Here is a 23,947-nt window from a genome sequence, read left to right on the forward strand (position 1 = left end):
AGGGTATTGTTTATTGATTTTCTCCAAGCATGGTGAAATATTTATTTTCTGAACTCACCACTTCTTGTGCTTGAAACCATAGGCTTATTTCAGTGAATTTGTTTGCCATTAAATGATGCTGATGGAAATTTCACATACTGGATCAATACTAGACCAGGATTCCCAGCTAGTGCCATTCTCCACATAATGCCATAACCTAGGCTAATGTTATGGCTAGTTCATGATCTTGTTGTACCCTTGATGATTTTTATTGCAAATTTTTTCCAGTTGGATTACACTGAATAGGTAGCTTAGAACAGGTCTTATCTTGCTTAGGCAAGTCAAGGAAAAGAAATAAGCTTTCACAAATTTACCTAGGGTACTGTAGCTTTCATTTATGATGTGTGTGACTTGTTTGCAGGTTGCATTGGGTATAATATGGTTTATAAAACAATTGCAAATTCCTTGAATTCCATTTCTTGTCCTGTAAACTCCTTGACCTTTCACTTTTGCAAAAAAGCTGAATGAATTTCTCCAGCGAATACAGAACAATGAAACTGAATAAAAGACATCACTTCTCAACTTTGAAGCTTTTGTTATTTATGTAGAAAGTGTTATGAAATTGAGAAATCAGTTTCTGTTGTTAACAACCATGGCCGGGCAGAAATTTGATAGGTATCTTGTGCATTCCTACAGTCTTCAGCCTACAATTAAAAAGTGCTGATGTCATTTGTTTTGTCACTGCATTTTAATTCTGAAGGATACCATAGAGCAAGCAGTTGACTATTATTCCTGTTTTGAATGGTTTAATCTTGTTTTACAAATACAATTATTTTAGTCACAATATGGAGTGGTAGGCAAAATGTGACAGGTTGATTCCTAGCATGTACATTTTCCATGCTCTACAGCATTGACATCCAGCCTAGGTTTGGCTATGGGCCAAAGCAGATACATTTGTAAGGTCATGGGCTGCATGAGCAGTAAGGCTCCTTATCACTAATTATGCATATTGATTAATATGCTTATTTTCAAAACACCTGCCTACATGGCTGCAGGCCACACCTTGTGAAAGATTGGTCCTCATGCTGCCCAGGGGCCATGAGTGAGTCAAATGCAATAATGCTGGTGACTTGGGTTGAAAGGCATGCATGTAATATCCTGTAGAGCAGGTGTTGCTCTACAGGATATTACATGCATGCCTTTCAACCCAGGTCACCAGCATTATTACATTTGACTTTAGTCAGAATTTCATTTCCTCAGCAAACAAGATCACTATTTTGTGACACTTTAACTCTCTAAGTCAGTGACTAGAAGTGCTTGTGGGATAGCTTAACTTTTTCCATCATCCATGAGCACATTTTAATCTAGCATGCCCACAATTCATATATCTTTATGAAATTCGATTGGTTGCAAACTGTCCTATTAGCAACTTTAGGCCAATCAGCAAAAGTGCAAAAAAAATGTTTCACCATTTATTCAACATTTTTTTTATGAATTGTGATTTATTCATTATGTATCAAAAACAATCATAAATACCCTTAGATCCAGGTCTTCTGATTGCTGATTTATCATGGCAGAGTAATCAAATATATGGCTTAAGTGCAAGATTGTCTAATCTGCGTATGTAGTGTTCTTTCCACTATTACCAAAAACTGCAGAAAATGGAATATACATTATAATAGTAATAGTTTATAACATTGGGCCTGGAAGCTGCACATACATAGCAGTCCCAGAGATATAGATATATATATATATATATATATATATATATATATATATATATATATATATATATATATATATATATATATCATCTGAGACAGTGAGACAGTTTGCAACTTGGGTTGGAAACACCACGAAGCTGTCAGACAAAAAACAGTATGTAACATAGGGATTACATTCTGCACAGAACTGTCTCACATCATTACAGTATTATCATAGTCTGCAAGAGAAACTTTAGCTGTGGGCTTGGAAACACCACAGAGCTCCCATATATCACGCGTCTTAAGAAAACTATCTTCCTTTACAAGTGCTTCTTTACTAATTTACTGTATCACCAAGATCACATAACTATATTCTCCCACTTCCAATGAAAAGTGAGGAGCATCAGTCTCTGGAAGTTGCTTGTTGTTGAAGAATTGAATCTACCTGCAGTTCTGCACAGGCATTTGTTGGTGCTTACAGAAGTAGCAATCCCTTTTCACTGACCAAAAAAGAGACTTCCGACTTCTAAATAAAACTTGAGTTACATTGTACATGGGCGCTAAATATGTAACATAAATTTTGAACTGTTACAGGGGAAGTAAATAACAGAAAAACAGATGGACACTGTCATTACTGCAAGTTTTCTTTGGCAGTTGCTTTCATTGTTCATCTACAGAGAGGATCTTTTCCAATTTTTTATTTTGGTTATGTATACCTGTATACAAATGTAGATAAACATGAAGAATGTTATTTTTGCTTTCAGTTGTTACAGAACCAAGGAAGGAAGACACATCTGAGCCCAGAGGAGATGACTATCTGGCTTATCTCCATGGTGATGATGACTTCCTGTCCAAGTATGAAAATGAACACCAGAAATACAAGGCTGCTGAGAATGCCATGCTAAAAAGACATCATGAGAAGATCACAAAGGTCAGTCTGGATATGATGATAATCCTGTCAAGTACTGTTGAGCTTGACTTCATGAACCTTATCATTAATTAAAACGTTCAAGTTGCTATTATTGAACAGATTCATTAAATAATAGAGCGGCAAGGAAATATTGATTAATACACCACTTGATTTATCAATAAATCAGAGTCGATTCTTGAAGGAAAATTTAGTACCAAAGTGATAATTGTACGATAAAAGCAGCACCTTGAAGTTTTTTTTCTCCAGTTGATCTATGGTTCTAAATAACTGTTTTATGCATTGTTCATAACTCACTGCTATTGCAATTAGTTTTTTCTGTTAATCCAGGTATTTAGGCCTTGAACATATTTTTTAGAGCAACTTTTTCTCTGAGTCAGAACATTTTTGTTTCAAATTTTATGGTGAAATCCATTAAAGGTATGGTTGATTCAATCACTTGAAACCAATTTCATATTAGAGGCAGATGTTTACAACAGTTTTAACTGGATCTGAAAATGGATTCATAAAATTAGGAACCATTATATTAGTATGGTTGAACCATTTCACAGTTTTAGTGTTGGATATATTGACAATTTAAGTTAGCAGTATATTGCTATCCCATTTCAGTCTCATTTAAATGCCTTTAGTGGGTGTATTTATTCATATATTGAAACAAGCAGACGGTACTGTAATAAAGAATGAGTTATACGTGTATCAGTAATGGGAGGTACAGTCTCAGCAGATATATATCCATATTTTGCAGCTTATGGTAGGGTAGAGTTGAAAATTGTTTGTTTGTAATCAGTGGTGCAATGGCTCAGTTGGTAGTGTGTCAGATTCACACACCAGGGTTTGCAGGTTCATTACCCAGCCAGGTCAACTGTGTTAGCTGACCTGAAGTGTCTTTGGGAAATGCACACTGTTTTCCTCAACTTGATATTAAGTGCCATTTAATCCAACCAAAGCAGAGTTGTTTGCAGTTATGTTCCCCACTCTTTATGGATTTGCTATGTTGAGCTATATTGGATCCCAAAAAGTCCATATATATGAAGAGACATAAGAGGAAATTATTTGATGCAGTGTGTACCTCCCTTGAGACAGTGTGATGGCATCTGTGTTCAAAATATATAGTCATTTCGATTGAAAATGGTCTTAAAATATTTACTGAAATATTTTGCCACCAAATATTGGACAGTTTTTAATTCTATACTAAGGAAAAAAGAGAAGATGATACTTTTTAGTGGGGTTTTGGTATTTTGTAAGCGGTCTTAAAAAGGAACGTGATTATCGTTCTCTTTCAAGTTATGTTCATCTGTTTGATTATTTGTAATTTACCAGAATCACCAATCCATTAGTTTTCTTGCTATTTTGATCTGTTTGAGTTCTTGATTGTGTTGAGCTTTTTCATGGTTGATGGCAACAGTATGCAGTGCATTTAGTGAGATGAGTTATTCAAGTTGTGGTGATTTTTGAATGATTGACATTTGAGACATCAGAACCTCACTGTATTATACTATGCATCTTTTTATGTTTTCTCATGAATAAAGGTGTCAACAGGTACTGGATAGTCAAGTACCCACCCTTTCATAATTACCCAGGTAATGAAATTAGCTATAGGGTAAAAAAAACAAAAAAACAACCATGTTTCCAAGTTCAGATCAAAGATTATATCTGGCAATATCAGGAGCAAGCAAGACACAGAATAACAAGTTCAGTTCAAGGTTATGTTATGTAAAATTGATCCATGTGTGACCATTTGGTTATGTACATTAAACAGTTTCCTTTCTTTCTATTTATGGTAACTGTACATGACACGTTTCTAAGAAAACAGATGGGTTTCTTGAATTTGAAACAATGTATCACATATTCATTATAGTTAGATACACACTTAAGTAGCAGACCAGTCTATATTGAACAAACATGGTGCCAAATATTAAGTGGAACGGGCTTTATCAGTGTGAGTCGTGGATGTTATATGACTAAAAAATGTGTTAGAGGAGACGTATTTTGTTAAATTGAAGAACATGTTGCATTAGGAAAAGGACAAATCAATAGTGTTTTACAAATTTTGGAAGAGGAATTCTGCATTGAATTAATACAGCATTCAGAATGTATGAACATCACTTTACGACCTTTCACCAAGACTTTAAGATGTGATGTAGAATAGTTAAAGTGAAGGTTGTGCATAAATAATTTATCATGTTTTGTATGTTCTCGCGCTAATCCATATAGAGTTGACCAATTTGTGACGAGAATTTAAACTAACTGCAGATCCAAGCAAGTAGCAAAAATAAATGTACGATTTTCATTTTTGCCACTCGTAGTAGTAATAATTATGCTTATACCTCTGGGGTGGTTGACATGTATGAACTTAAAACAAACCATTCCAGGTTCACATTTAATATAATTTCCTTTTGATTGGGTACCCAGGTAACAGATCATTAGGATCGATGTTTACCTGGATGACTTTTTCTAAAATGTTGACATCTTTACTCATGGACAAGATTTTTGGTCACATATCATTTGGCTTTGGTAGATATAATACCCTTGTAAGTAGGTGTATCATAGGTATTCTCCTGTTTTGTTTCATCTATAAACAGCTATGAAAAGGAATAAAAATGAAAATCATATGAAAATATGCTTTTTAACCTGTATTGAGGATACAACCATTTTGTTGTAGATGATGAAGGAATGGCAAGCAGCTCGTGACCATGTGGCAGAGTTGAGGAAAACTGACTTCAAGGCTGCAGAACAGCTGAATGGCAACATCACACAGGTAAATTATACCTATAATTCAACATCTTTTTAAATCCAGCTAGTCTTTTTATATTGAATTCTTGTAGGAAAAAATAAAAATCTTCATATATTCAATTGTATCACAGTATGTGTTTTAGTTTGAAATCTATAATTCTTTGACCTTGACAGATCATTTGATCTATTCTTTTAAATGCTAATTGTATATTTGCTATTCACCAAAACTGTGTTCCAGTGGACTCAAGGTTTTAGATTAGGACCAGTGTACCTAATTTTGTCATTTTCTTATAGATATTGAGCAGTCTTCAGTATTTGATAAAGTTAAGTTTATTTCAGGCATTTTACTTTATATTTTAAGGCATTTACCATTCACTGCCTTTATCTCTGGATTGTACCCTTTTTTGCCTTTATCTTGTTTTGTATGATGTTTGAGTATGCCTAAAGTTGCACAACACTATAAAAAAAACAAGATTGTGGTGATATATTATTAAAACTCGTGCAGATATGTATATATGATAATTGTTATTTTATATAAATACATAATGAATTCTGTGATATGACTGATAATTTGCAGTTCATTTCTGCAGACAAATCTTTTCATTGTAGACCATGACTATTTTCTTTCCTCCAGAAATTCCAACAGCTGTACCATGCATATGAGCAAGAGGGTCAGGCTGAGAAGAAACAGCTGGTTGCACTACATCAACAGCACATTCAAGGAGAACTCAACAAACGCAAGCGTGTTGCCTTAGAAGCCTTCATGGATGCCCTTCAGACACCTGAACCTAAGGTTTGTATTACAAGATCAGCTGGGATATAACATGAATTTTAACACTTCACGATTTACAGATTTCAGAGTTGGAAACAAATTGATTTGTAAAATCAGGTATGATGAAACCTCTCCTAATTTAATTCAGATCACCTCTCCATTAAAGCACTTTTCCCAGGCCATTTTTTTTGGTCGAGATTGAAAGATTTTACTGTTCATAAATTGTTAATAACTTTTTCTCTTTTACATCTTTGGTCCGGATTGTAAGCGTATACATCTTTATAAATTACTAACATTTGATAAATTATCTGATATTTACTATGCAATATTTTTATAAGTAATGTGTCCCTTTTTTATTTCTTTATGTTTAGCTTGTCACTAATATATTGTTTAAAGTAAGGTAAGTATAGACCTGATAAAAGAGAATTTTCAGCAGACAATGTAGGATATGACTTCAAATCCTTGTCATTCCCTGAAAAAAGTATAGTTTTTTGGATTATTGTATAACCCTTAATACATACTAGTCATACAGATGTACACTTAGTTGGATAAAAAGATCTTGATTGATAAAAATGACACATTTATATTGATTTATCCATCGACTAATAATTGTGATAAATTGCTGTTGTGCTTTCATCTCATAAGACTTTTTAGCTTAGTACAAGGATGGGTACCTTTGTTCTAAAAACAAATAGCTGAAACTTGGCTTAATGTTCATCTTTCAGACTGCAGAAGTTCTGAGATACCTGAGAGCTTACATCCGAGCTGAGGAAAAAGATCGACTGCATACCGTGAACCATTTTGAGCATCTTCGTGACACAGATACACAAGAAGCACAGAAGGTCCGGGATCAAACACTCGAACATCTTAAGCTGATTACAGACCGAATCACCCAGGCCATGGACATGTTACATCGCTTCCCTGATGTTGAAAAGAAGATCCTTCCTGAAATTCGTAAGTGTTTGTTATAGTTTATCAAATGTAAGGAGTCACTATATTATTGGGAAGTTACTGTGTTACTGAGCTTAGTGTAAAAATACACTCTGGCTGTTGTATATGTTGTGTTTGAGAAACTGCTCTTGAGAGTGACCTATTAATAAGACTAGAAGAAATTTGTGTCTTCTTATCTTTTTGAAAGAATGCAGACAAATTTCATTCTATTTTACGGGGCCCTGAGTGGTCTGAAGCGCTCTATGTTATGGATCACTGCCATCTCACCTCTGTCTGCATGGGTTCAAGTCTAGGATTCGGCCAGTGTGGGTATGTGAGAAAGCTTGCCAGTAGCTTGTCGTGGTTTGGTGGCTCTTCCTGGGGTTTTCCCGGGTTCTTACTCCACCATTAATACTGTCCGCCATGCATAGCCTATTGTGTGCTGAAAAATGGCATTTAACCCAACAACAACATGGAGAAAATATAATTGTTTTACTGGTTAGTGTGGTAATGTAATATGTACTTAGTATACAACATTTTCCATGGGTCACCAATTTTTTTTATGGCTCTGACAAACCAGGAATATAAAGACTCTGAGAATAATGATCTTGCTTTGAAAACAATAGGAACCCATCTAGAATCCATGGAGTCAAGTACCCAGAAATATTTCAGTTTTCACAAGACCACAGAAATTGATCCACATGATTATTAATGACATTACATTATTTTAGTGAATGAGATGCACAGGCAAAATGTGAATAGTAGCTATAAAGAAGGCCATAGCTTCAGTGGATAGAAACAGTAAAGAAGGTAAAAAATAGTGGCATTAAGGAAGGTCAAAACTTTAGTGAAACATAGCAGTAGAGAAGGCCATAGTTTTTAAATAGTAGCAGTAAAGAAGGTCAATGTTTCATTAAATAGTAGCAATAAAGAAGACCATAGCTTCGGTGAATAGTTGCAATAATGAAGGCCATAGCGTCAGTGAATAGTTGCAGTAAAGAAGGCCATAGCTTCAGTGAATAGTTGCAGTAAAGAAGGCCATAGATTCAGTGAATAGTTGCAATAATGAAGGCCATAGCTTCATTGAACAGTTGCAGTAAAGAAGGCCATAGCTTGAGTGAATAGTTGCAGTAAAGAAGGCCATAGATTCAGTGAATAGTTGCAATAATGAAGGCCATAGCTTCAGTGAATAGTTGCAGTAAAGAAGACCATAGCTTCAGTGAATAGTTGCAGTAAAGAAGGCAATAGATTCAGTGAATAGTTGTATTAATGAAGGCCATAGCTTCATTGAACAGTAGCAGTAAAAAAAAGGCCATAGCTTGAGTGAATAGTTGCAGTAAAGAAGGCCATAGATTCAGTGAATAGTTGCAGTAATGAAGGCGATAGCTTCAGTTGCAATAATGAAGGCCATAGCTTCAGTGAGCAGTAAAGAATGCCATTGCATGATTGATAACCTTCACCTATGCAAGGAAGATGCCTAAGTACATTACAAATGTATAAAGAAATGGGCAACAACCGAAGCATTTTGGTCTCCTTAATTTTTGCCTAAGTTAGTAAAGTAAAATAAAACTGGAAATGTGTTCATTAAGCATGGATTATTGACAACAGTGCCTGTAATGACCAAAATCAACTGTAACTGAAGTATGACGTACAGATGGACAAACAATAATAACACTGTATTCCCAAACCACCATTGTGGTGAGTCACAACAACTTTGTAAGCTACAATGCGCTGTAACATGGTTGAAAAGACTGCCTTCAGGTAGGGGCTATTTGTGTGCAAAATCAAGGCCACCTTTAGGCAAGAAGTATTCCAGTACAACATATTTCAGAACCATGGCAAGTACTTTCATATCTGAGTAGTTGCCAATGCATCCAATTGATAATTTTGTAGGATTTGCATTAGAACTGAGATTAATTAGAGAATGCTGACAGGTTATGTAAAAACTACCTTACTGGTGTACAATGTATCTTAAAGGACTCGCCAGACTAGAAATTGGTGAAGATTAAAAAAAAAGCTTATATGGGTTTTGCTGGCCATGATTGGTTGATAAAGAAAGTAAACTTCTAGTAAAAAGAATCTTTTGAGAGATTATTCTCTATGTAACTGAAACAAGATGCCTCGTTAATGCCATTTCAGTCCTTGGTTCGGACTTAACTATGGAACATTCATTAATGAAATTAGCACCTAATTCTCTAGGTGATGAATTGAAAATACGTTTCAGATATATTTAGATAAAAAACCTGCAACAAGACATGATGTCTTTCTCCACACAGTAACATGCAACAAGGATGGGTCTATACTGCGAAATACTTTCTCCCCACAGTAACACGCAACAGGGATGGGTCTATACTGCGAAATACTTTCTCCACACAGTAACACGCAACAATGATGAGTCTATAATACCAAACACTTTCTCCACACAGTAACATGCAACAGGGATGGGTCTATACTGCGAAATACTTTCTCCCCACAGTAACACGCAACAATGATGAGTCTATAATACCAAACACTTTCTCCACACAGTAGCATGCAACAGGGATGGGTCTATACTGCGAAATACTTTCTCCACACAGTAACATGCAACAGGGATGGGTCTATACTGCGAAATACTTTCTCCACACAGTAACATGCAACAGGGATGGGTCTATACTGCGAAATACTTTCTCCACACAGTAACATGCAACAGGGATGGGTTTATACTGCGAAATACTTTCTCCACACAGTAACATGCAACAGGGATGGGTCTATACTGCGAAATACTTTCTCCACACAGTAACATGCAACAGGGATGGGTCTATACTGCGAAATACTTTCTCCACACAGTAACATGCAACAGGGATGGGTCTATACTGCGAAATACTTTCTCCAAACAGTAACATGCAACAGGGATGGGTCTATACTGCGAAATACTTTCTCCAAACAGTAACATGCAACAAGGATGGGTCAATACAATGCTTTGGTTGATATGTCTTTTTCCACACAGAAGCTTGCAACAAGGATGAGTCTATACTAAAATCATGTGTATTCAGAAATGTAAACTTATTCAGTTTTTGATATCATGATGTTTCTAAAAGGTTTACAGTGGGAACTGAATTAATAACAAGAGTCCTTGAATAGAATAGCCCTCAGGATAATTCCCACCATTAGGTTCACTTGTAAGGAAAAGTGATAGTATCAATTATAATATCTACCATGTTTACAAATGTGCATGCATTCAGACCTGCCTGTATTTATATGTATTATGTGTTCAAAGTAGAATGGAACAGGGATAGGCAGTTTTCGTAGTGTTTGTGGTGCCTTTCTGTAAGCTGTATACATGCAACAGTGATGGTAGTCTATTTAAGCAAGATAAAAGCCTTAATAGACCACTGCACAACAAGTGATATGAAAATCAGACAAAATTTACATTCATTTAAAGAACTGACTAGCCCAGGAGTATCGTTTCAACTGATCCAGGCCTAATTTACTGGCCACGGGCAGGGTCCAGTGCCCAGATTGATCTCTGTGCAAGTTTTGAAAATCTCCATTATGAATGATCATAATATTTTTTTGTTTTTCAACTATGAAAAGCCATACAGTGTAGTTTATGGAATAATATAGGGTTTTACTATATTTGACAGAAAACTTCAGAGAAAAGTTCCAAACCATTGAATCCAGTGCCACAAATGTGGTTCTTCAACCAATCACTTTTGATGAGCAGAAAGAGATGTTGGACAAATACAAGCAGACAGCCAAAGACACTGAGAAAGGTAGTTTTCTTTCTTGGTAAAACCAATGCTTTACCATTTGGGTTAGGTTCATTTATATTTTGAGGCATTTTAAAATCATACATTTTACTTTCTTCAAGATGCTAAGTTTATTCGTTACTGTTGATGAGAATTTAAACATACTTCAGTAGGACAGTGGGCAGCAACAGAAGCATTTTGGTCTCCTGGGTTCAAAATTTGCAGTAGTCAGGTGACCTGAGGTTGGTAAAAATGTATTTGGACTAGTGAAATAGTCCATTAGGAAGAGAAAAAAATAATAATATTGACAACAAAAAATATGATAGGAAAGCAAAAACAAATGGATATAATCAGAAAACTGAAAATAATGAAAATTGGACACTATTTCAGTTCTGCATAACTTTTGCTTTCGAAAGTGCCATTATGAAACTATGTGGATTCATTGCACTTGTAACAAGAAAATGGTCTATCAGATTTTAGGTCAAAAGTCAAGGTCACTGATTGAAAGAATAAAACGATTTCTACAAAGTAACATTTCTTCATCATAGACCTAGGCGAAATTGTATGTATGGTTTGCAATTTGGTAAGAAAAAAGCCTATATATTTTGGGACTAAATAGTTCAAAGGTCAAGATCACTTTCTGAAAGAAAGAAAATGTTTCATACACAATAACATTAGTTCTGCATTGCATATATGCAGCAAATTATGGGTGCCTTGTAATTGGGGTAAGAAAGAAGCCTATCAATTTTGGTATTGGTTGGTCAAAAGTCATTGTGCCAGATTTCCTTTGTTACCTTTAAGCAAGCTTCCTTTTGTTACCTTGAAGACATCTTCCTTTTGTTACCCTGAGGCCAGCTTCCTTTTTTTAACTTTGAGGCCAGTTTTCTGTTGTTACCTAAGGGCCAGCTTCCTTGAGAACAGTCTCTGTTTGATTTGCCTTCAGACCCTATTTGCCTATTTATTTAAACCCCAGAAGGAAACCTATGATGTCAGCAGGGTGTATGATGCTGCACATTTTATTGTTGAAAAATGTTAAACAGTAATAGATCCTTTTCGCAGGAGATTGTGAACAAGATTAGGTACGAAGCGTTTTCCTGAATATATGATATAAAGTACACTGAGACATTATATGTTGATTACATATATATATGAAAGTATTGAACCTGAAATTACCATACATTTAGCCACTGGGTCCAATTTTTCTTTTTCCTTTTTTTTTTTTTTAATGTGTTGATGAATATGTTTTCTCTGTCCCATTTTAGTGATTTATTTTTCTGAGTGAGATTTTGTGTAGTTATGGATATGCAGTTAGTAGATTTTTAATTAGGTTATTAATACAGTGGAACCCCGCTATAACGCGCCCCGCCATAATGCGAATTCGGATATAACGCGGTCATAGCATGGCTCCCGAAATTTCGTATATTCATTCACACATGGAGAAAAAAAATTTGGAGAAAAGTAAAAAAAAAAAAACAAGAAATTAACTTCATTTTGGGCATGAGATTAGTTGTGACTTTTAAAATAATATGATCGTGGCATGGTTCCTGAAATTTGAAATTCATTTACGTGTATTTTTATCGGACCGTGAAAATATTTGTTTAACGTACGAGAAATAGTGTGTAAAACGTTTATTATAATTTGGTGGAAGAATTCGCGTATGACTTTTAATAATAAACGATCGGAACTTAACAATTTATCCAGGTTCTTTAAGTGATTTTGGAGAAGTGATCGTGTATGAATTCTAAAATAATACGATATATATAACGTACGAGAAATAGTGTGTACAACGCTTGGCTTCTGAAATTTATCAATTTGAACAGGTTGTGGTGAAGCTCCGTATTCTACTCTAGAAGAGAAAACTGGTTTCATTAGGTTTTTGAATTGTTAAGCCGAAGTAAACATTATCGGAAGTGTTACTTATTACGGATCCATGAGTAAAGCCAGTAAATCGTCTTTGTGATTGTCTTCCATGAATTCTGTATACAGTCGTTGCTCAAACAATAGCCGACATGGGCTTTTTATTTAACTGCAATCACAGCCAAGCAGCAGACAAAGCTGTGGTTGATACAAGAGTCGCACAATTTAATAAACATCAAAGGACGAAAGCCGCCAACATGTATGCTGTGCTTGGCGGTGTGATCAAACAACAAACAGTTGAAAGTAAATAATATCCACTTTATTATCTGTAAATTAAAAGGGTATGAAATTGTACATCCGTTCAGCTTAATTTTGTTTTATATAAAAAGTGATTCGTAACCATTGCAGGCCTTGATTACTTAGTTATCGAGCTTTATCTGTGTACGTTGTTTGCTTATATAAAAAAATATTTTACTGTTATGGAAAAGCAAGTTCAAAAACGCAAGTCGTTTTCTGCTAAAGAGAAACTGTATGCCCTAGATCAACTAAAGAAGGGCAAACAACAAACTCAGCTTGCCAGAGATCTAGGAATCAGCGAGTCCACTTTGCGAGGGTGGAAAACAGATGAAGGAAAGCTCCGTAGTCTACCCAACATTCTTGAAGAGGAAACTGGTTTACAGCGTAAAAGGGTTAAGTTAGCTAATGACAATGTCCTAGATTCAGCTTTGTACCAATGGTTTGTACAAGCTCGCTCAGAAGGTGTTCCAATTTCTGGCCCAATTCTGAAAGCCCAAGCAGAGAAATTTGATCGCCGTATCAATGGAGATGATTCCAAATTTAAGGCGAGTAATGGCTGGCTAGACAGATTCAAGAAAAGGCACCCTATCAGCCAAGTTCTTGTGTCTGGGGAAGTCCGCTCCGCTGACAAAGAGGCTGCCAATTCCTACCCGATTGGGCTTAAAAAGTTGCTGGAGGACGGTTGCTACACAGCCGACCAAGTTTACAACTGCGATGAGACTGGTTTATGTTATAAAATGTTACCCGATCGCACCCTTGCAACCAAGACTGACAGTCACAAACGAGAAGGTTTCAAGAAGAGGAAGGACAGAGTGACTCTCTTATTTTGTGTTAACAAGTCTGGCAGCCACAAAGTCAGACCTCTGATGATTGGAAAATCGAAAGCTCCCAGATGTTTTCATCATGTAAATATGAAGGCACTTCCATTTCAGTACACTAACAGCAAGAATGCTTGGATGAATAGCTCCATATTTGACGACTGGTTTCACAAAACATTCGTTCCAGATGTTCGGGCTCATTTACGAAAACTCAAGCTGGAGGAAAAAGCTCTCCTCCTGCTGGATAATTGCCCTGCCCACCCCCCAGTGGAAAATCTTGTCAGCAGTGATGGCAAGATCAAAGTTTCTTACCTCCCGAAAAACACTACGTCAGAAATCCAGCCACTTGACCAAGGCATAATTTCCGTATTTAAACAAAATTATCGCCGTGAAATGATAAAGTGAATGGTAGCAGATAATAACGCATCCGTCGACACATCATTGGCATTACTCAACTTAAAAGAAGTATGTCACCTTGGAGGTAAAGCCTGGGATGCTATCACTGCACGCTGCATTGAACGATGCTGGATAAAGGGTCTTGGGCCAGCTTTTATGCCCTCAACACAAAATGATAGTGACGATGAGCTTGAATTTACAGGATTCACTGAAGATGACGTACGTTTAGCAGAAGAAGCACTCAAAAAATACGAGCACAGTCATCATGATATCCTTAACTGGTATTCAGTAGGTGACATCTGCCCTATATACGAACACATATCAGATGACGAAATTGTTACAAATGTCAGCAGGAAGAATGAAGCTGCACAATCAGAACCTGAAACCAGTGACGATAATGATAACGATGACGATGGCACCCCAACTCCCCCACCAAAAGTGTCTGAAGCAGTAGTACATTTAGAAGCAAGTTTAAGGTGGCTGGAAACACAAGATGTTGACAGCGTCAAAGTCCTTCAATTAAGAAACATTCTTGACTTTGCTAGAACCCAACAGTTCGCGGCAAAGAAGCAAACGTCATTGGATATATTTTTCAAGAAATTATGAAATTTAAATTTGGAACCACACTGACTTTGCACTTTGCGCAACGATTAATTTAGCAGTTTTCACATGTTTCTTTTGATGTTCACAAAATCTGAAATAAAAGTTATTTGCACGCTGAAATCATGCGTTGATTGTTAATTATTCTTGCAGTTGTCGCATATGATAAAATTTTAGCAGTATGAAATTTGTACAGACACCGTATGTAGACCCGGGAATAGCTGCATGCAATGACCGTACGATATCAGACGGCAAGTAAATGGTTTCAATATTTTGTTCATCCTATATTTTACACGACGAATTCAGACTATTACAAAATTATTGAATATTTTAAATCTGTACGATTTTCAATGAAATTACATCCATTATGGATGAACTGCATGCCACGACGGCACGGTAGCATACGGTGTTGATACACTTTTCATGATATAGCGATAGTCTGGTATTATCTGTCAATCTGTATTATTGTTCAAACAAATAAAAATTAGTAAATGTTTTTAATGCACAGTAATAACCTATAAATATATTAGCCATCGATTATTTTGAATATATCTTAATTAATGCATTCCAGTTAATATTCATCTGATGATAAGCCGACTTTTGATCATTGTACATGTATACACGTATGTGTTCTCGGAAAAAAAGTTAAATATTGTAAAACCCCGCATTAATGCGACCCCGCTTTTAACGCGATCCGATTTTATGGACCCTGATCATCGCGTTATAGCGGGGTTCCACTGTATGCATATTGATTTGCAAGATATCAATCATGGAGGAGAGTCCATTCACACCTGGGTCCATCTACAAATTTGGCCGGTTATAAAGCCAAGGATTTCTCAAGAATCATGTTTTTTGGATGCAATCACATTTTCATTCCAAGAGTTTTATTTCATTATCCATTTTTTCCCCACACTAATTAATGCATGTTCTTTTCTTAAAAGAATTGATAAAACACCTCAGATTCTCAGAGTTGTTGTTTCTTCAGTATTTTCTTGTCCTTAGTTAACGCGATCCGATTTTATGGACCCTGATCATCGCGTTATAGCGGGGTTCCACTGTATGCATATTGATTTGCAAGATATCAATCATGGAGGAGAGTCCATTCACACCTGGGTCCATCTACAAATTTGGCCGGTTATAAAGCCAAGGATTTCTCAAGAATCATGTTTTTTGGATGCAATCACATTTTCATTCCAAGAGTTTTATTTCATTATCCATTTTTTCCCCACACTAGTTAATGCATGTTCTTTTCTTAAAAGAATTGATAAAACACCTCAGATTCTCAGAGTTGTTGTTTCTTCAGTATTTTCTTGTCCTTAGTTACAAATAAATGTATAACAGCTAATGAGAGTTACATTGAGTAATATTTATGGTCTTTATATCTGTTGTAATTTCAGTCTTGAAAAGCCATTACAGGTAATTTAATTCTATAAAGTAAAGCTGGTTTGTGCATTTGTCTTGATGATGCACATGACACTCACTTGAGTTGTTAGCCACAGGGATGGGACCCAGAAAATAATATCACTTTTATAATGTATTTATTCTCATACCTTTTCTTATTCCTGTTTTTCATTTGATTTTAAATGCTTTTTTCAAACTATTACCATTAATAACCAATAATAAGCTTTGTAGGTTGTTTGGCTAAAGAGGCAGAATCCATAAGCCTTACTTTTGATTAGTGAGATCATGTGATAAACCGTGTTAACCTGTCATTATTGGCTATTATGAAACTCACTGCTTATCAAGCTAAGATTTCCTTAGCAATCAGAAGTCTTCATCAGATGTTACCATTTGGCATTGCCATACAAACAATCAGTTCTTGTTCTTTAGATGGTTCTTGTTTTTGACCAGGAAGGTTTAAAGTGTTTGATTGTTGGTAATATTTTGAATTGCACAAAATGAAAAGAATTTTGTTTGGATCTGTTGAAAACTTTGACAGATTACATAATTTAAGAAGAGACCATGAGGCATATTTGACAGATTAAATAATGTATGTCTTTCCTTGACGTACAGATAGGTCATGTGTCTATGGAATAAAACAATCCAGTATTGGTAGTGATATAATGGATTGTTAAACATTGTTGTAAAAGTAATGAAACATCTCAAATTATAGTACATGTAAACCTTCTTGTAAGACCAGAAGAGTTGGTTTATTTAAAAAAAATAATTTATAAAGCTATCTTTAAATAATTGTAGAATTAGATGAGAACATTTTTCATGAACTTTTAACTGGTTGAAACTTTCCTCAAATTGTTTACAGAGTTTCACTCACAAATAATGGCTTGCTAACAAGCTTCCTACATTTTTTCTGCAGATACCTTGCTGGAGCCTAAAGAAACAGAGACAGTGGTTCTGGATGTGAAACAGAATGTCCAGGAAAAGACCACAGAAAACCAGAATGGCATCCAGAACATTCACATTGACTCAGAATCTGATACCATTGAAATTGAGAAACAACCCTTCGTGGCCCATAAACAGCATGACCAACTAGCAGTCCATGCAGTAAGTGCCGAATTGCATTCATAAACAAAACACATAATGGTTCATGTTTTACAAGTTCTTAACATTTTAAGGGGAACATGATCCATCAAGATGAAGTAAAGAAACTGTCAAAGCTACTTTTGTTTCTTCTGGCAGTATTATCTGTACTCGCTTATAAGTCAAGTCAAGCTGCAGCAGCAAAGATCCTGATCTTGCGTAGCATAATGTGCCTGCAGATTGAATGTCTAATGTTGTTTGCTCTATTGACTGCTCCTAACAAACTGCACAGACCCAGATCTGCAGGTGTATTATGTGATGGCTGTGTCGGTGCAAATTGCAGGTGGACTCAATGCAATAGCGAGTATATACAATAGATATCACAAAATGCAATGTTGTACCTAGGAACCCAGGGGCAAGACAGACCCTGTTGTCTTGTCCTCCAAATGTGGATGAACAGAATTTCAAAGGGACAGAGAAAAATATCAAAAAGTAATGTTAAGTTCATGCAAGTTCAAGGCTCCATCAGGTGCACATTAGAAACTTGTATATTTTAGAATATTGTCATGTTCTTCCTCTCATGTGATGAGATAATCAACATAGCAAAATTGTGTAAATAACCGAGTGCATTCAAAGATGCCTTCGTTTACTTGCATCAATCTGGAGTTGAGCAGTAAGCTGTAGTATGACGCTCATGTTTTCAAAAGTCTTTAGTTTTTCATATGATCAGTCAGTATTGAGAAGGGGGAAATAGGACGACACTGAATTAGTCTAAAATGAAAAATCTCGCTTTTTTTCAATATTTAATTCAGAGTGTAAAACTATACAAGAAGAACTTTAAATGGAATTTTCAGCAAGTTTAGGATTCATCGTGTTTCACAAAGGTCAGTGCAATGAAGATTTTTTGTAGATGTATTGCTCGGAATAAATAAAATTTTGAAATCTCAAAAGGTGAAATTGTTTTGAAACGGGCACTACTGTGATATAGATAATTAATTGAATGAGGTAATACTCAGTCAGATTTGTTGGATTGATATTAGATTTTTAAATGGATGTAAGTCCACAAAGAATGGACCCCACAGTATTTGTCATCTGTTGCCAGTGAGAAGTTTAGTTTCATGATTTGGGGATGTTTGAAAGTATAAAAACAATCTTGTCAAAATTAATTCCTCCAAAACATTCCTATCATTGACAGTAGCGTTTTTAGTTCATGTTTACAAGTTGAATTTAAATCTTCCAAAAGTTTAATCCATATAATACTCACTTCATAAAAAAAACTACACAAAAATCAAAAGCATTTTCCTAGGTTTATAGGTTTGCATCAAATAGACCAAGGCATAGTGCACTTTTCAGTGCAATGGGTTCATCATTACACGCCTGATATTTGAAACATGTGGCTGATAATGCTGGCTATATTCTATAACTAATAATTTAGGTGCAGAATTCCAGTGAAAAAAGGCAGAATTTTCTAAATGTAGGGAAATTAGTGACAGATTCAAAGCTAGGGCTTGCAATACAATGCAAAGTTTGAACATTTGGATGATTTGTGGGTTAATAGCATATAGTGCAGATTCACACGTCCACGCATCCTAAAGTAGACCCTGTATTAGTACAAAAAATACATTTTGTAAAGGAAAGTGATGTTTATTTGTTAATGTATGAAGAGCACAAGTCTAAAATCAGAAATATTAGATGCTGTACCACCTTGATGTAAGTATGTACACCATATTGAAAATTCTTACAAGAGGACGAGTCATTCAGGAGAACTCAAATGCCTTCCATCACAGCAACTCATTAGTGAGTAATGTTATCCTTATGAATGCAGCCCATAAGTATGGTTTTTTTTGTTTTTTTTTTTCTTCTGAACTGATGACACCCAAACAGAAATTTATTTAAGAAGAAACTACTTAATAAAAAATTGAGCTGTATAAAAAAAGAAATACTTGATAGAAAATTGAAACATATATAAACTGAAGTACTCAATAGAAAATTGAGGTCTGTAAGAAAAGAAGTACTTGATACAAAATCAAGGTCTATAAGAAAGGAAGTACTCAACACAAAGTACAGCAGTTAACAAAAGCATATACATATTGGAATTTAAAGCTATTTTGTGCAGCTTATTTGACCCAGTTATTGTCTATCAGATGTTGAAACTTGATAATAATTAAAATAAACTAATCAAGAAATATATTACATTGTACTTACACCTTATTCTGCTTGAAATTATACCATTTTTTGTCTTCTCTGCAAAATATGCATGATACACATGTATGACTTTTCCAGCAGTTCCATTGCTTTTGTTGACAGCATAGATTTCAGTCTTAAAGCACACAGCTCCATTTTGCTGACAGTGTTTTATGTACAGTCATGCTACTAGATGACTATGTCCATTTTGGAGGGTATGTGAGAAAGCCTGCCAGTAGCTTCTCGTGGGTCGGTGGTTCTTTCCGGGGCTTTTCCCAGGTTCTTCCTCCTCCATCAATACTGGCCGCCGTGTATAGCCTATCGTTTGCTGAAAAATGGCATTAAACCCCACAACAACAACAACAACCATTTTGGAGGGCACTGTTCATTACACTGACAGGTACTGGCAGAATATATCCATTGTGGTGGACACGGTTCACCACAGTGATAAGCACTGCTAGAGTATATTCATTGTGCAAGGCACCGTTCATTACAGTGACAAGCACTGGTAGAGTAAATATATCTATTGTGCAGGGCATTCTTCATCACAGTGACAAGCACTGGTGGAGTATATTGGGGGCGGGGGGGAAACTGTTCATTACAATTAAAAGCAGCGGTTGAGCAGGAGACGCTGCATTCTGCAGAATGATTGTTATTAATTTCATTTTATTTTTTAATTTTCAGCAATCTTTTGTAAAGGCAAAAGCTGAAGTAGGTGAGGGTGGAAGTGTTGCAGGAATCGCAATTGGGAGTGTAGCTGTTTTCATCATTATTGTAATTGCCATTATCATGTTGAGGAAGCGCTCTCAGAGACAACCTATTACACACGGTTTTGTTGAAGTGGATCCAGCTGCATCCCCAGAAGAACGACATGTCACAAACATGCAGATGAATGGCTATGAAAATCCAACATACAGATATTTTGAAATGTCACAAAATAATTAAATGCCACCAAAAGACAGCCTATGCATCTTACATGAAGTTGGTATTTCAATTGCTGTCAGATTTCAAATTCATGCTGGGGAAAAAAAAGTCGTATAAAACTTAACAAACCATTTATCATTGCTGTTGTTGAGCTTACAAGTTCCCCTATGCCCATCAGACTAAGCTGTAAACAAGTTAATATCCTATTTCTATCACCAGTACTAACCCTACATAAATGTGATCATATATACAGTATATTTAGCTGTTGTGACGATCCACAGATGCATCCTTGTGTAAACTTTGGCTTTTATTCTTAGCTTAGATGCACAATTGTATATGGCCACATGTTCGTATCCATTGTACATGTTGTGAACATTCACATTCATAGGTTGTACTTTATAATAAAAAGAATAAAACTTGAATTAGTGTCATTCAAAATTCCAGACAAGTCAGGTACAGTTGAGCAGTATATTCTTAGAAGTGTATGGGATAATTTAAAATTCCTTGCATTTTCTTAGAGTTATTGTTTCATGTTCTCGTTGTGATTATGTGGTATTCAGTTATAATTTTATTTTTTTAGCTGCATTCAAGATAGTCCGGTTTTATTTGTACATAAACCGATGCAGGCGAGTTAAATTTTTAACCAATTTATGAATTATGATTAGCATTGATAAATTCAACAAAGGTAAATCATAAAAGAATAAAATATTGTATGTTGAATAGGAAATGCCAAATGTAGTCAAATAGTGAGATATGTTGATCTATATATAAGTTTGGTTTTATGATTAAGGATGTGAATAGAATCTTATTTGAAAGTAATTTTTCACTAGATTGGTTTAAAAAATCTTTATCAGTGGAGGCAAATCAGGTACTTTCATAAAGATCTGTATTTTTGGTTTTTCTTGTGTTTTGTAATGGCAAAATGTATGTAAAGTATGGACCATTTAAAATTATGTACATACCTGTGTATTATCATGCCTTGGTAGTTTGTTCTTCCCATATAGTATAAGAAATTAACATCAGAGATGCAGTCAGCCCATTGGAACTTCCCATCATTCAGTCAGACTGAAAACCACACTTGAATGTTCTCCATTACGTGCATTTCATTCTCAAGAGTCGTATTTCTAATTGCAAGACAAAAAAGGTGAACCTTTCTTACAAAGTAAAACTTTTTTATTGCAAGAGAATTATATTGCTGGTTCACATTATTTTAAACAAGGGAGTGATTTTTTTTTTTTTACAGTAGATATGTCTTGCATGATATGAAGAAAAAGAAATGATATTCCTGGGTTCACTGCATTTTACTCCAATTTTAGACCGGTATACATGCACATTTTGGGAGAAACCTAAGATAAAATCTGCATCATATGTACTCCAGTTAAAGGCCAGTACATACCTCATAATAGGTAACCAGCACAAGTTTGTGAAGGGGTACAGTTACAAAAAATCATTAATGCTTTTATAATCCGCATATTAGGAGTTGTATTTTTAAAAATAAATTGAACATTATCAGCTACCGTATATACTCGCATACAAGTTTAATCCAACTGCAAACAGCATAGACCCTGGTTGTGTTTTGTTAGATTCAACTTGTATGCAAGTGTTTTAAGCAGAAGAGTTCAATTGGTATGGTAAGTTGGTTGCATTTTGGGAATTTGATATCCATCAATGCAAAGCATTCTTCCTCGCTGAATACACACTCTGATATTCACCTAAGTACAATACACATACTAGCTGAATATGTACTTTATAAATTTACAGTTGTATATCATTCTATACATTATGAATGCAAATGATGTAAATCATGTGTTCCATCATTGTTTTTGTGCTATCCCTGTGGTTCTAGCAATTAAATCTAGTTGTGATAATGTGATTCTCCTTTAAAGAAATCTTGGTAAACACTTAGTAGGAAAATGATGCTTTCCATGTAGATCAAAATCTATGACACTTTGACACTTGATCTTTTTTCACTCTTTTTGATTACAAATATTTTTCATCAACTTAATTTATATATTTGAATATACTTGATGTATACTTTGTATCACATTTAACATATTGTCATATTATAAGATGTGTTGTTTTTTTCTTCATCGTTTCAGCCAGTATATTAAATCTTCTTTTGAACGGCACAAAGAAAAATATTTACAGAACTATTTCTACATCAGTTCTAACTGGATATAACTGTAAAAGTGATTTTTATTTTAAAAAATCAAATTATCATGTAAAAGGTTATAAATAGACCAATGTTGGAAAGCACACCATTTTGTTCCACAATATCCAGTAGAAAATTAGGGTTTTAGATCTTGTATTGATTTTGATTGTAATGTCTTGGCTATCCACACAATTCTTATATTAATTAAACATGATTTTGTGGGGCTGTGAACCTTTAAAATATTTTTCTCAGTTTAATAATTTGTTTCCCATGCAGAGATAAATTTTGTTTAAAGAAAGACAAAAACGTAAATTGTATGTATGAAAATAACAATCTACAACTGTTTGTATCCCTGACTAAGGTTTAATAGGAACCATGTATTAATTTGATTGGCGTTTTAATAGATAAATTGAGGTGTACAAGTAAAACATGACTGTTACTCTGCCTTAAATACTATTGAAACGTTTTATCTCTGTTTGTTTCTGACATTAATTTATACATTCCATGTTTCCTTGGAAACTGTGATAGCAGTTGGAGACAAAAGAGGCAAATAGGAGAGAGGAATCTGAATGCTTATTGCTTATGAAGATTTTACACATTTAAAAAATGGGTGAGTAGCGTACTTAAGACACGCTATTGGTACCTCAGAAATCTAATCTTGTATTGTTAGATAAAGTTAAAAGGAGATATATATATTGTGCTACATATTTGAAATCAGAATTAAGAAAATTTTCTTATATTGCCATCTTGTTATGTCTGTTTTCTATCACAACTTTTCATGTTAGCATGTAATTGTTGACATCTCAAGACATGACATGTAGCTTGAACATTGCATTTATTATTATGAAGTTATACACTCGTACTCATTCCTCATAGTCGGACCCTTTCAGTCCTGTACAGATTTTCAGAATAGAGGGTTTAAAAAATATAAACAACTGGTAATCAACTTTCAGTTAATGTTCAGTGTTAGCCAGTCATCAGTCACTTTATGGGCATTATTATATTTGTAGTACTTGTGGCAGAATAACAGACTTTTGGTTATTTTCTGTAAAGCCTCTTTGAACAAAATGCTATACTGCTGTTGCAACTGCCATTGTTAATGTAAATCTTTTCTTAGTAAGCTTCAAAGTCAGGGCTTTAGATTAATTTGTCTTGTTTCTGTCTTTTATAAATTAAATAAACTTGTACACTTCATCTTAAGTTTATTTTCATCATTTCTTATTGACAGTTAACATTCACCATGTAGTAGGCCCTTGCACATTGAAAGCAGCTTGCCATGTTTTGTCTCATTGTAACAGATATCACTCATTCCAGTGATGGCAGCATCAACAGTTTCAGTTCGTTTTTCTGTATGGACATAAACCCCTTACTCTTTGAGGGAGTGTATTCATACTTGTATTATCTAATTATCAGTAACCAATGGCCTTGCATCCCAACAAACATTCACCTTCCCTGTATGTACCTCTCT

General features: G+C 35.0%; 1 protein-coding gene across 1 annotated transcript in view; it reads left to right on the forward strand.

Annotated features, from left to right (window-relative positions):
• The window catches only part of LOC149774986 (amyloid-beta precursor-like protein), a 78,267-nt gene extending 54,594 nt beyond the window's left edge, over nucleotides 1–23,673 (forward strand). The window contains exons 5-11 of the mRNA XM_089944559.1: nucleotides 2,447–2,613; nucleotides 5,273–5,368; nucleotides 5,978–6,136; nucleotides 6,841–7,069; nucleotides 10,669–10,797; nucleotides 17,056–17,243; nucleotides 20,088–23,673. Coding sequence (XP_089800685.1) covers nucleotides 2,447–2,613; nucleotides 5,273–5,368; nucleotides 5,978–6,136; nucleotides 6,841–7,069; nucleotides 10,669–10,797; nucleotides 17,056–17,243; nucleotides 20,088–20,348 — 1,229 coding nt within the window. The 3' untranslated portion in view covers nucleotides 20,349–23,673. The remainder of the gene's footprint in view (nucleotides 1–2,446; nucleotides 2,614–5,272; nucleotides 5,369–5,977; nucleotides 6,137–6,840; nucleotides 7,070–10,668; nucleotides 10,798–17,055; nucleotides 17,244–20,087) is intronic.
• Nucleotides 23,674–23,947: the final 274 nt, after the last annotated feature.

This window comes from Sinohyriopsis cumingii, unplaced genomic scaffold (genome assembly GCF_028554795.1).
Source record: "Sinohyriopsis cumingii isolate HCF-2022 unplaced genomic scaffold, ASM2855479v2 utg000043l, whole genome shotgun sequence".
Classification (NCBI taxonomy): domain Eukaryota; kingdom Metazoa; phylum Mollusca; class Bivalvia; order Unionida; family Unionidae; genus Sinohyriopsis; species Sinohyriopsis cumingii.